The sequence below is a fragment of the Diabrotica virgifera genome, chromosome 8 (assembly GCF_917563875.1).
Source record: "Diabrotica virgifera virgifera chromosome 8, PGI_DIABVI_V3a".
Taxonomy (NCBI): Eukaryota; Metazoa; Arthropoda; class Insecta; order Coleoptera; family Chrysomelidae; genus Diabrotica; species Diabrotica virgifera.
This window is the reverse complement of record NC_065450.1, coordinates 69,551,040-69,566,339: the sequence shown is the minus strand read 5'-3', so window position 1 is coordinate 69,566,339 and position 15,300 is coordinate 69,551,040. Positions and strand designations below refer to the sequence as shown.

General features: G+C 31.0%; 1 protein-coding gene across 2 annotated transcripts in view; it reads left to right on the top strand.

Moving 5' to 3' along the window:
- Positions 1–15,300, top strand: part of LOC126890474 (putative fatty acyl-CoA reductase CG5065) — an 86,175-nt gene that overhangs the window by 16,786 nt on the left and 54,089 nt on the right. For both annotated transcript variants that reach the window (XM_050659444.1, XM_050659443.1), the window contains exons 4-5: positions 8,621–8,704; positions 11,360–11,471. In XM_050659444.1, the coding sequence (XP_050515401.1) occupies positions 8,621–8,704; positions 11,360–11,471 (196 nt within the window). The remainder of the gene's footprint in view (positions 1–8,620; positions 8,705–11,359; positions 11,472–15,300) is intronic.

Sequence of the window (15,300 nt, the reverse complement as noted above, 5' to 3'; positions counted from 1 at the left end):
TTCAATAATGATATAAAATACAGAGTGTTCCATTTAACATTACTAAGAAAATAATATACTTGCGTTTTGACTCAACCTGTATTTGATATAAAGAAAATTGGCAATCTCGATAATTCTTGAAAATTTTGACAATAAATAAAAAAATATGCCATTAATAAACCGTTGCTGTTGTGCTTATTTTTATTTATACAGGGAGTTGAACATGTTACGATTTTCATACAAAATTGGTTATAACTTTGTAAATACCCTGTATAACATAACAAAGCTTTATATTTTTGTGATACAGAAGTTAACAGGATTTCATCATCATCATTCTCTTTGCCTTATCTCTATGCGGGGTCGGCTTCTCTAATTGCATTTCTACACAAAATTCTATCCTGGGTCATATCAATATTAATCCCCTTTACCAACATGTCCTGCCTAATCGTCTCCCCCACGTCTTCTTTGGTCTTCCTCTCCTACTCCTTCCAGGAATCTGCACTTCAGCAACTCTTCGTATTGGATGATTAACGTCTCGACGTTGAACATGACCAAACCATCTCAACCTATGCTCTCTCATTTTGGCATCAATTGGTACCACACCTAGACTTCCCCTAATATACTCATTTTTAATTTTATCCTTTCTTGTCACTCCACTCATCCATCTAAGCATTCTCATCTCCGCCACATGCATTCGTTTTTCCTCTTTCTTTTTCACTGCCCAACGTTCAGTTCCGTACATCATAGCCGGTCTTATGGCTATTTTATAGAATTTTCCTTTCAGCTTCATTGGAACTTTTCTGTCACACAACACACCACTCGCTTCCTTCCACTTCATCCATCCAGCCCTAATTCTACTGCATGCATCTCCATCTATTTCTCCATTACTCTGTAATACGATCCCAGGTACTTAAAACTATTGCCTTTTATAATCAGTTCACCATCCAAAGATACCATTTTATTTGTAGTAACTCCATCTTTAAATGAACATTCCAAATACTCTGTCTTTGTCCTACTAAGTTTTAAACCTTTTTCCTCCAGAGCTCGTGTCCACTGTTCCAGTTTTTGTTCTAAGTCTCTTAACAGGATTTCTAATATAAAATAAAATATAGGGTGTTCCATTTAAAAAAACATAAGTTTGGTCTGCCACTGTGTTATCGAACAACCTGTAACATTTTAATTAATTTTGTAATGTGAAGCTCAAAGTTAGCTACAATTTTTGTTATTAACTTTTATTGCTATCTGTTACTATAGCGGATCTACGGAGTTTTACCCCACTAATCAATCACCCTGTATAGGGACCAAACTATAGAGCGTGGTACCTTTTCAAACTGACACACTGTATGTAATATTCAAAACATAAGAACCCTAAAAACTAAATATTGTGTTACATTAAAATATACAGTATCATGCAAAAATATGGAATAAATTCATTGTTTCAGAAACACACGACTTTAAAAAAAATCTTGAAACACGTTAATTTTAATTTTTAAATGGCCATCAATTGTTATATGTGTTGGGCATTACGTCATCAGTCTTGGCGTAATGACCTAAACAACGAATTTTTTAAATACAAACCAAGGTCAGGGAACACCTAATTTTAGAGGTCTCCTAATCGCACTTGCAACAATGTATTTTTATTTCGACAGGGTTAACAAAAATTTTTATTAACTTAAAAAATTGGAAAAAATCCCTTATTTATATAAAAAATTTTATTAAAAATCCCTTTAAGGGCTACATCACAACAAAACGTTTTCGATTTTATAAAAAATCATCATCAGTGTTAGACAGATTGGATGCCAACTGAGCCACCAAAGAAATATTCGGGTAAAAACCCTTTAAATATAATATGGATGCATTAAAGGTGCATACTTAAATAAAATGCCTTAGGATGGATACATGGTAACAAGGATAATGCCCTTAGGTAAGGTATTGAATTTCCCAACTGATGATAGTTTTTTAAAAATCGAAAACGTTTTGTTGTGAGGTAGCCCTTAAAGGGATTTTTAATAAAAATTGTATACCTTTTACAAAGGATTTTTTCCAATTTTTGTGATTGATGGTATACATCCAACTACAGGAAAAATTTTTCTTTTCCTTGTAGATTTTATTATTAACTTATTAGTTAAGTAAAATGGAATTCCAATAAATACACACTCACTAAACAAAATTACGATTAGGAAAGAATTGACTGCCCGTCTTTCTCCTGGCATCATTGCTGAAGGTTGTCAATTTAAATAGTTCTTATACTTTTATTGTTTATTGCTAACCATTTATATTAAGTGATTTGCATTAAGGCCATCGGTACATAAATCGCAAATACTTTACGGCCATCCCTACTTTTTCTGTCTTTACATGGAAAATTAAGTGTAGTAAAATTCACACTGGTATGGATGTGTAAACATTACTAGAATATCATTCTACTTGACAATGTCATCATTAACTTTAAAGAGATGGCTTTTGAATGTTCTTGGATAACTGTTATTTGTATAATTGCACATTATTAATTCAGTTAATAAATGTGATTATTTCATTCATAGGAGATTCTGACCAATAGAAAGCTACAGAAATACAAATTAAACGGATAATTTTTGATAATTGCCCGTCGTCAAGTATATTACGTCAGATACCCTTCGTTGCTATGAAAAAATACATTCAGTGACATTAATCACAATTAATGTTTTAAAAATTATAAAAGTGATGACTTTTAACCATCAAATAATTATAATAACTGTGTGTTTAATTGTATTAATTTGTACTTACATAAATAAATTACAATAAAATTTTGGTTTTGAATAGTTTTATTCATGAAATAATCGCAACAAATTGCACTCGATCTCTAAAATTAATAGAGAATTTTTTCAATAATTTTAGAGCTCTTGTGCAATTACTACTGATTATTTCATTCATAGGAGATTCTGACCAATAGAAAGCTACAGAAATGCAAATTAAAGTGATAATTTTTGATAATATCCCGTCGTTAAGCATATTACGTCAGATGCCCTTCGTTGCTACAAAAAAATACATTCAGTGACATTAATGACAATTAATGTTTTAAAAATTATAAAAGTGATGACTTTCAATCGTCATATTATATTTATAAAAACTGTGTGTTTATTGGTACTTTGTACTTACATAAATAAATTACAATTAAATTTTGGCTTTAAACAGTTTTATTCATGAAATAATCGCAACAAATTGCACACGATCTCTGAAATAATTATAGATTTTTTGCTCTGGTGACACTTTGACATAATTTCACTCGCCTTCGGCTCGTGAAATTAAAACTGTCAAAGTGTCACTCGGGAAAAATTCAATAATTTTAGAGCTCTTGTGCAATTACTACTGATAATTTCCCGTCGTCAAGTATATTACGTCAGATGCCCTTCGTTGCTACGAAAAAATACATTCAGTGACATTAATGACAATTAATGTTTTAAAAATTATAAAAGTGATGACTTTCAACCGTCAAGGATTTATAATAACTGTGTGTTTAATTGTACAAATTTGTACTTACATAAATAAATTAAAATAAAATTTTTGTTTTGAACAGTTTTATTCATGAAATAATCGCAACAAATTGCACTCGATCTCTAAAATTAATATAGAATGTTTGCCCTCGTGACACTTTGACATAATTTGACTAGCCTTCGGCTCGTGAAACTAAAACTGTCAGAGTGTCTCTCGAGAAAAATTCAATAATTTTAGAGCTCTTGTGCAATTACTATTGATAATTTTTTCACTAACTATGAATTCAGTGATTGTAATAATTTATATGTACAACAAAAACTAATACTCAATCGAGAAAAGAGGAAAAGTGTTAAAGAGATTTTTTTAATAATATATTGTTACTATGGAACGCTTACAATTTTGAACATCTTTAACAACAAAATACTTGCATCACAGAATATATTATCCTGATGTATTTTCTGCTTGGATCTTCCACAAATAATACACAATATATAACTTTTTATTAAGTTCACGTCTGAAATCAAATATTTATCGAATACAGTATAGTTTATATCAATATTATTTATTCAACAACTCAAAATATTCCCGATGCCATGTCAAATATTCAAAATTGTCACTGATTGTCACTGTCTGACTGACAATATGCTGAAAATATTCTATTCGTGCGTTGTAAGACAAAGATAGATTTGGAAAATATTACCACGGACATTATGTTCATTTTTTTCGAATCCTGAAAAAACCAATAAATATTTTTGAAAAATTTAAACGCAGAATGAAAGACTAAATTATTAACAAGGGCAGAAAGTCACTTAGAATAAATAAAAAGTTTATTTTGAATGAGATATTTGAAATTAAAAATCACACTAAATTTTCTCTTAGATTTTGACCCCTGTAACTTATTAAAATAAACATTATAAAAGTTCTCAGGCACTTTCGGCCCTCGCTAATAACGTAACCTTTCATTCTGCGTTTAAATTTTTCAAGAATACTTATTAGTTTTTTCAGGATTCGAAAAAAATTAGTCCCTATTTGAATAGCATTGCAGCCGAAAATACGTACCCATCTCCTTAAGGGTTACATCACAACAAAACGGTTTCTTTTTAAAAAAATATCATCATCAGTGTTAGACAGATTGGATGCCAGCTGAGCCACCAAAGAAATATTCGGCTAAAAACTTTTTAAATATAATATGGGTGCATTAAAGGTGCATACTTAAATAAAATGCTATGGATGGATACATGGTAACAAGGATAATGCCCTTATGTAAGGTATTGAATTTCCCAACACGCGGAATGCAAATTGAATTGTTTACATTCCAATGACTTAATGGCAACTCAATTTGCATCCCACGTATTGGGAAATTCAATGCCTTACCTAAGAGTATTATCCTTGTTGCCATGTATCCATCCTAAGGCATTTTATTTAAGTATGCACCTTTAATGCATCCATATTATATTTAAAGGGTTTTTACCCGAATATTTCTTTGGTGGCTCAGCTGGCATCCCATCTGTCTAACACTGATAATAATTTTTTAAAAATCGAAAACGTTTTGTTGTGACGTAGCCCTTAAAGGGATTTTTTCCAATTTTTGTGATTGATGGTACCTATACAGCCAACTACAGGAAAAATTTTTCTTTTCCTTGTGGATTTTATTATTAACTTATTAGTTGCCTAAGTAAAATGGAATTCCAATAAATACACATTCACTAAACAAAATTACGATTAGGAAAGAATTTACTGCCCGTCTTTCTCCTGGCATCATTGCTGAATGTTGTCAATTTAAATATTTCTTATAATTTTATTGTTTATTACTAAACATTTATTATAAGCGATTTGCATTAATCAACTAACAGTTTTAGTTAACTTTGTAGAAATAAATATTCAATTTTTTGTATCGTAATCGAATTAGGAGGCTTTTAGAAATAATGGTATCCCTTGACCTCGATTTGTTGTTCTGAGGCTATTTTCTTGTGGCATTTTTTAAAATCAACTATTCTAAATGGGAAATATGCCACAATTTTACTAAAAAAATGATTTTATTAAAGTTTCGACGCCCAAATCGGGTGTCGTTGTCAAAATAAAAAAATATTAATGAATTAAACAAAAATGTTGTTGCTTAGTAAAAAAATTCTTCTAATAATTTATTTAATTTGACTCATTGATATGGGCTATTCAGACATATATTAGATGTACATTTTAAAGTAGGTGACTTTAAAATGATATTGCCAATATTTATGAGTTGCGTTCCTGGGCCGACTTTATTGAAAGATAGTTCATTCGATTACATGAAATCAACTCCAACTCAAGAATATCCGTCACAAAAAAATTATAACATGTGATCTGTCTTAAAAAAGACAACCACATGCAATGGTGACAGTAAAATTCTCGCGCTAGAGATTCTATAGTAAATCACGAGGGAAAACCAGAAAAAAACCTCGTGATACTATCCCGATATCGTAAGTATTAGGTATTACTTTAGTTTACTCTCAAAATGAATACCAAATTCTGACCTTAATATGTACACATGTTATTTTAAATTATAAATAATATTAATAATACATAAATATATAAACAATATTAAATATAAAATATGTATTAACTAGATATATGTATTATTCACTTACTAATCCTGGTATTTTCTTTCTATTCACTTCCTCTTTTAGTATGTGTAACCACATCCTGCTGCATTCTACCAAGGAGTTTGCGACACAATTGGTTTCATTTAGCATAATAATTAAAGCAGCTTCTTTGATTTTTCTCTTTTTACTATCTGTTTCTTTCAGGACTATACTTGAACCTCTCCACTGAACTCTATGTTCATTATCCCATGCGTGTTTACATATTTGAGATCTATCAACTTCTCTACTTTAATATAAGACTGATGTTCACTTATTCTAACGTTTATTATGTTATATCATATATATTATATTATATATCACTTATATTCATAACTCAGAATTGTTGGATACATTCCTAAATATTATAAGCGATCAAGAAGCGACAATAAAATTTACAATGGAAACGGAATATAATAACACCCTACCTTTCCTCGATGTTTTAGTCTTAAAGAAGGATAATTGACATGAGACTCAAGTGTATAGAAAACCACCACATACCAACAGATATCTCAATTACAAATCAAATCACAACATCAACGTTAAAAAGGGAATCATTAAATCCTTATATGATAGAGCCAAAATTACTTGTTCAACGAAAATTCATTGTTAGAAGAAAACCAATTGTTAACATCTGTTTTATTAAAAAATGATTATCCTTTATAGTTTATAAATAAGGAATTGTCAAGATTGGATCGAATGGAACAGGTCAACTTAGAACGGGATCCTATAGCATTCACAAGAAATAATACGAGGAAAATATCAATACCATATATAAAAGGATTATCCGAGAAACTGAAAACAATAGGAAATAAATTAAACATTTCAACAACATTCAAAACAACAAACACGTTGAAATCTATTCTATCTAAAACTAAACCTAACAGTGAACAAGAAAGAACAAAGAATCAAGACCATTAAACGTTAGAATAAGTGAACATCAGTCTTATATTAAAAATAAAGAATTTGATAGATCTCAAATATGTCAACACGCATGGGATAATGAACATAGAGTTCAGTGGAGTGATTGAAGTATAGTCCTGAAAGAAACATATAGTAAAAAGAGAAAAATTAAAGAAGCGGCTTTAATTATGCTAAATGAAACCAATTTTGTCGCACATTCCTCGGTAGAATGCAGTAGGATGTGGTTACCCATACTAAAAGAGAAAAGTCAATAGAAAGAAAATACCAGGATTAGTAAGTCAATAACATATCGAGTTAATACATATTTTATATTTTAGTAATGTTTATATGTCGATCGGATAGCTCAGTGCGACTAGCGGCTGACCCACACTTCACTTCGCCGTGAAGTATGTGCGTTCAAGCCCAGCCCAGGCCATCGGAAAAACAAAAAGGCTAACGCGTCAGTATTAAATTCTTAATGTGAATCTGGAGCTTAGACTGGAATATGCGGGCATCTGATCGACTTATGAGGGAGCAGTTCGGCAAGAGATAAGGGCTTGCGGCTCGGTGAAACTTCCCCCTAGATTCCTACCGAAGGGCGTTGACGCCTAAGAACGGTGTATACATACATACATAGTATTGTTTATATATTTATGTATTATTAATATTATTTATAATTTAAAATAACATATTATGTACATATTAAGGTCAGAATTTGGTAGTAGTTTGTTATAATTTTTTGTGACGAATATTCTTGAGTTGGAATTGATTTCATGTAATCGAATGAACTATCTTTCAATAAAGTCGTCCCAAGAACGCAACTCATAAATATTGGCAATATCATTTTAAAGTCTCCCACTTTAAAATGTATATCTATTATATATATCTGAATTGCCCATATAAATGAGTCACATTAAATAAGTTATTAGAAGAATCTTTTTACTAAGAAACAACATTTTTGTTTAATTCATTAATATTTTTTGTATTTTGACAACGACACCCGACTTGGGCGTCGAAACGTTAATAAAATAATTTTTTTAATAAAATTGTGACTTATTTCCCATCAAAACTAGTTAACCTCGGTTTGTATTTAAAAAAATCATCGATTACGTCATTACGATAACATTGATGACGTAATTTGGAGCACATGTAGGTAAGAATAGCAATTGATGGCCATTAAAAATTTAAATTTTTTTGTTTTACATCATACTGTATACCAGACAGTTGTTCAACTTTTATTTTTTAATAATGATGATACATATAGAGTGAGGGGTGCGCTAATAACCGGCAAAATAACGGAACAGACGGAAAACGTAATACGTTGTGACATAAAAAGTGATGAAACTAGTAGAGGTGGGAAATTATCAATAGAAACCTACAAATTTACATTATATTGATAATTTCCCACCCTTACACGTATTGAAGAAGTTTGACAACTGCCATTTATATTGATCATTTCCCACATTCCCACCTCTACTAGTTTCATCTCGTTTTATATCACAATGTATTCAACGGTATTATGTTTTCTGTACTTTTTGTTATTTTGCCGGTTATTAGCGTACTCATCACTGTATTTTAAAATTATTTACAAATAATAATTGTATTATTTTGTTAGTAATTAAATGTTAATAACCAAATATAATTTGTTTTAGTGGTTTCAACACTTACAGAACCAATTGAAGGTTGGAATGCCAATTTTAATGGTCCTGTTGGGTTGTTGGTTGCAGGCGGAAAAGGTAATTTTCAGTTTTTATATGTACAGAGTGGGCTAAAGAAAACAGTTCACCTCGATATTTGGCAGTATTTTTATTAGATTTTAAGGAAACGAAGAAAGAGGTCAATTTTTGATCTAAGGGAGGCACATTTTTACGGTACAAACATCTGTCATTGGTCAACCATGGTCAACTTGGAAAATATCAAATTTGCAAAAAAAATTATACAACAAAATTTACTCAGAATTGGTCAATCTATCGACCTCCATAGTTTTTTTGATTGAAACAATTTTCATTCCCTAGATGGGGTTTTTTTCACCCCCAGGGCAATAGCGCGCTTCGTTATAGGGTAGATTTTAACAAAAGTTATAAATACTACCTAAATCCAAATTTTCAAGGAAATCGACCTTGGTTCTCAAACTTCCGCGAGAAAATGGCTGTTGATTGGACTAAAGTGCCAAAAAATATAATACCCCAAGTAGCACCGAACGGGTTTATTAAGTCTTTTAAGGATGCTTTTAAAGCTGTAGAATAAAACTAAAATTAAAACCATTTTGTTTTTAAGTAAACCTTAAGGTTGCAATAAAGCCGCTTTCAGCATAAAAGGGCCCACTCTGAAAGAGGTCAATAAAACCAAAAATAAAAACCTTCTTAAAACTTTGTTTTCTTAAGCAACTGGTTTTAAAGCTGCTGTGAAGGTGCTTTTAAAACCATGTTAAAAGACACTTTAAATGCAGACAGTTTTATAGCCAACTTAAAAAGGTTTCTTAAATAGAGACTTTAAAGACAATTTACCATATTAAATGATTCTTTAAACCCATATACTCCATATAGGCCAACAAATTTTTTCATGTGTTATGTATGATAGGTAGATATGTACGTATTTGTAACCATAATATAATAAAAAGTACTTGGTAATTTCGGACTGTCAAGGTAGAAAAACACTTGCGAACCCAACTTGATTGATAATGTTAACAAAAATAGGTCTAAATAACTCACGCGCCCTAAAATTTCTGACTTTTGACGATTAAAAAATAAAAATAATAAAAAAAATTAAATCTGAAAAATATCAATTTAAAAGAAAAATAATTTTATCTGCAATTTTAATGTTTTAATGTTAGAATAAATCGAATTTATATCTTTAAGGCGCTTATTTATAATTTTTATGTACAGCTAATATTGCAATCTATCATGGCATTCAGCATCTCCAGAAAGTAATATGGCCGAAATCCAAATAAAACTATTTGGTCTATCGACAGAGATTTGTTAAGATCAAATGGTTTTATTTTATATCTTTCCAAGAGCATATATCCTACATAAAAGCAAGGTTGCCTTGGAATTAAAGCTGTTTAGTTTTAATGCTGCTGTCAATAATGCCACTCGGTTTTAATGTTAATCTAACCTAAAATCTAGACGTCGCAGTGCTGTGTGTTGTATTTTTCTTTTAAAATGACCAGTTCGTTTATATTTTAAATACTTGCTACTTATTTCTTCCATACTAACTGTACTTCCACTTTTTACAACACAATACACAACTGTTTCGCTCTAAAACAAATGGCCGACCATTTTGGACATGAAAGAAGAGGGGATGAGTTTAGTTTTATCGCTTCTAACAAGAAGCATAGTTCAGTCTTTACGATAACCAAATTAATTCAGTTAAGAGCGTTTGGTTTTAATATAGCTTAGTAATTGCTTTTAAGAAAACAGCTTTAATGAAAACTAAAAAATAGTTTTACTGACATAATAGTCTTGAGACCAAGTAGTTTTAATAGTAGGTTTTATTAGTCATATTAGGAGAATCTGTAAAACTGCAATAAAACTAAAAGGTCACAAACAAGAATCTAATAAAACCAAACATATATACCTCGGGCCGAAGGCCCTCGGTCTATACATCATTGACCTCAAGCGTTATTATCCTTATAATGCCCTTGGTAGGTACCTTAATAACTATTTTTTATTGTCAAACAAAGCTATAAACAAATAGTGTTTCCAGTGCCCAATACATGCGTTTTAATGCATGTTACGTAGAACTTGCCTGTTTATATGAAAAATGAGAAATGCATTGAAAACATTACTCAAGCACTATGCGTTTAAAGCTTTGTTTAACAATTAAAACATTATTTTAGCAGGCAAATAATCAAAACCGATAGAATTTGACTTGAACTTTCAAATGAGGTAAGCAGAATTGCTGTTTTATTTTTTCAAAGGTTATTCTGGTTCAAACATTGCAATTTTTCTATTTTTTTAAAGTTCAACCGCGTTTATCTCGAAAACTATGCATCCTACGAAAAAACTTGTAAAAACATTTTTTGCTTACAATGACCCAAAAAATACAAAAAAATGTTTTGATTTGCTAAAAATTGCTGTTATGTAATTCCTCAAGTTCTTTGTTTATAACAATCTTTTAAACATCCGGATCAACTGTTACCCAAAAAATTCGTGTTCTACGGGTCAAAACACATAAAAAACTTGGGTAAGTCCATCTGAATAAAGGAGGCCGTTGTACCTCCCCTGGCGGCGGGACTACTATTTGTTAAAACAAGACAAGCTGCTGTGAACTTTGGAGTTACAAATTTCCAGCAGTTTTACATTTGCATTTATTTTACCAAAACCTGGTGAGTACTTCGGACTTTACCCGGGTAATCCTAACTTTACCCGTAACATAATTTCTGTTTCTAGGAATACTACGAACAACATTTGGAAACCCTGTGGAGACTTCTGATTATATACCAGTAGATCTAGCAATTAAAGTGATAATAATGGCAACCGTCAGATATGGAGGAATAGTAAGGTAATCGTATATTTGTTAAGACTACACTCGCTCCGTCATAATATTCATAAATTTAGACTATATATGAAAAGTTTATTCATAACATATTTTGCTAATGTTTATTAGTTATGTTCGTCCGCTATAACTTTTCCCATGCGTCACGATTCATTTTCAAACAAATTAAGTCAAAACATAAAGTGAAACGAACGTCGATGTGTATATACATTTTGTATACTGTATACTATATACTACACACATCGGCGTACGTTTCACTTAATGTTTTGACTTAATTTGTTTGAACATGAATCGTGACGTATGGGAAAAGTTATAGCGGACGAACAATACAGGGTGTCCAGAAACTCTACCGACAAACGAAGGCAGGAGATTCTTCAGATAATTTTAAGATAACTAAACCCAATTCACTTAGTCCGAAAATGCTTCCTAAGGGAGCTAGAGCTCTTTGAAGATGGCGTCTTGTAATTAGTTTTTCTTAAATACCTCCAGAACGCTTCTATTTAGAAAAACAAAAATTGGTACGCGTATTTATCTACAAGATATAAATCTAATCCATCCATTGCAAATTTCTAGTACCGCTCATAGGCGTCCGTTTTGGGTAGGGCAACGGTTATTTTATAGCATAACTTTTTTATCTTTAACTTTTATGCATTTCTGACACTGGATTATAAAATTATGAAGTATTCTAGTACTAAAAGGTACTCCTATTTTAAATCGATAGGACACACCGTTTTCTAGAAAAATCGATTTGAAAATTTTTCGCTTTTTAAATTAAAAAAAAATTTAAAAAAAAACTGTTGAGAAAGACGAAAACTGGTACATTTATTTATATTCCAGAGATAAATTGATTTCAATAATTGCGAATTTCTAGTACTGGTCATAGGCGTCCGTTTTGGGTAGGTCAACAGTTATTTTATAGCATAACTTTTTTGTATTGAATTTTTGAGCATTTTTAACACTAGATTATTAAATTATGAGGTATTCGAGTACTAAAAGTTACTGTTTCTTTATGTTGGTAAAATACTTCGTTTTTGTTGAAAAGTTCTTTAAATTTTTTTTCAAATTCCAAAAACGAAAAACTTTCAAATCGATTTTTCTAGAAAACGGTGTGTCCTACCGACTTAAAGCAAGAGTACCTTTTAGTACTAGAATACCTCACAATTTAATAATCCGGTGTCGAAAATGCATAAAAGTTAAGGGCAAAAAAGTTATACGATAAAATACCGGTTGCTCTACCCAAAACGGACGCATATGACGGGTACTAGAAATTTGCAATGGATGGAATCGTTGCATCTCTGAAAAGTAAATGTGCCTACTAATTTTCGATTTTCTAAATAGAAGCGTTCTGGAGTTATTTAAGAAAAACTAACTTCATGGCGCCATCTTCAAGGAGCTCTAGCTCCCTTAAGAAGCATTTTCGGACTAGGTGAATTGGGTTAAATTGTCTTAAAATTATCTGAGGAATCTCCTGCCTTCATTTGTCGGTAGAGTTTCTGGACACCCTGTATTTACATAGTTATGTGTATTATACGCTCTGAGCTTCGCTGGTGGCGCTCCTAGCGGATTACTAATTCAACTTTCGCCGGTAATTTTTAAATTTATTATTTAATTGTTATCGCTTAATATTTACAACGCAAAAAAGTAATTAAATTGTAATCGATTTTTTTAAGATTTTGCTAATCATTTTGACGTTCTATTGATAAAATATGAATTTCTTACTTCGGATACTTTCACAATTATCGTGTAGATGGCGCTAAGATTAATAGATTAATTTATAATTACATATTACGGAACATTAAAAAAACTTAAATTCAGTATTTAAAACGAAAGTATATTTAAGGTAAACATATATACCACAGCTTTGACCAACTAATATTTTTTATAATTAATGTTTTTACTTTTAATTTTAAATTAATCACTTTGACATTTATGTCAAATTTCCGGTAAACGTTTACAGATTTGCCACTACTGGCGCTCGCGAATTTGTAAATATCCCCTCTACGTAAGAGCTCACAGCGTGTACACATAACGAAAATGTGTATATAAAAATGTGAAAATAATAGCAACGAGAAATCTAAAAAATTTAAGTCGGAAACAAATTCTGACTTTTACCTGGTACCCAATTCTTCTACAATTTCCAAGAAAAATTGGCGATTAATTAATAGACATGGCGAATCTACGATTTGCATTCCACATCATATTTATCTAGGTAAAGATCAAACCGATTTTGATTCCTAGTACTCAATTGTTGACTAAGAACGAATGTAAACGGAAAACAGTAAAGATTTAATTTAGTTTCAGAGGTCACCAAAATATGTTTATGTACATTTCAATCTCTTGGTTTGTTTAGAAGAGCCCGCGGTGTGCTCTGATATGATGGTCTCTTATCTTAACTGTCGTTCATGTGAAAATAATACTTATAGCATTATTGTTGCATTTATAGTTGGCTTTATAGTCTAAGAGCTAGTGAACCCTCCAACTAACGGTCGTCCTGTAAGGCTAGAAATTTGTCTAGTGATAATTCATAGCACACCAAGGCTAAAAACCATGACCTGGCAGGCATCAGACGTGCACGTGTATCTACCAGTTGAATCGAAAAGTGCAAATTTAGGGGGTAAAATAAACTTTCTTCTGTAAAGTTTAAATTTAAGTATGTGTTTGAGTAAGTCATTTAGAAGAAATGTGTACAATGACAGGCAATTCTGAAGAGCATAAGACCTTGCCAGGCGAGGGGAAAGATTAGGGGTTTTTCCTAAAATTATCTTGTATGCATCGAACACAGTTTTTTAGGTTTTTTGAATCATTCTAAACAGAAAAGGTCTTTAGTGACTTTTCTCTTAGGTTAATAGTTTTTGTTATATAAGCGATTAAAAATTTTGAAAATTACGGAATCGGCCATTTTTAACCCTATATCGGACATTTAACTAAAAATTTCAATGTTGCCAAGGTAGGTAGATATTCTTTAAACATTGATTGATGAAATCCCGAAGAGTTTTTGCAATACAATATCGAAAACCCATTTATTTTTTAATTGCTAACCAAGCGGGCGCGACACTGTAGTATAAGTGAGAACGTTTGAGTTTGCATAAATTCATTATCTCGAGAAAGGGTAAATTTAAAGAGAAATCGTCAGACAGGTCGATTTTTTTTCTTAAATTAAGACTTTTTGACATATATATAATATATATATATATATATATATATATATATATATATATATATATATATATATATATATATATATATATATATATATATATATATATATATATATTAATGTGATATTCAAAGATCGGTGTGCTCAAAGCAATTGATTAGATAATTAACTAATTAATTAAATTTAATTTTAATGATGCACTTATGATTTAATCACACTATTTAATGCTCTAATCTCAGGGTTTTATATTCTCGTGCTTCAATATCTCCTTTGCTTTACATATGATAAATAAGGTCAAAGATTAACGGAATAAAACACATATATGGTACAAAAGCATCTATTGAAATAAATTCACCCTCAAAATATCCTCTAAAAATAATATCTCCTATTCTGATTATTGAAATAACCCTACCACTATCTAAAGTACTTATTGAAATTTGCGTTATGAATAATTCTACAAAAAAAATAAAACTGTCTCTCGGATGATGAGTTGTCCAAATTCTTGTCTCTGGTCGCCTACAATTTACTCTTAGCAGCCCCCTATGTAGTCAGCAATCTCGCAACAAATTATTGCAAGCCTATTGTCATTAATGACCCCCTACAGATGCACGTATCTTTCAAAAAACAATGCTAGCCTTTTCTCCTCTCGATAAACTGAATCTATTTCTCGTTCCGGCA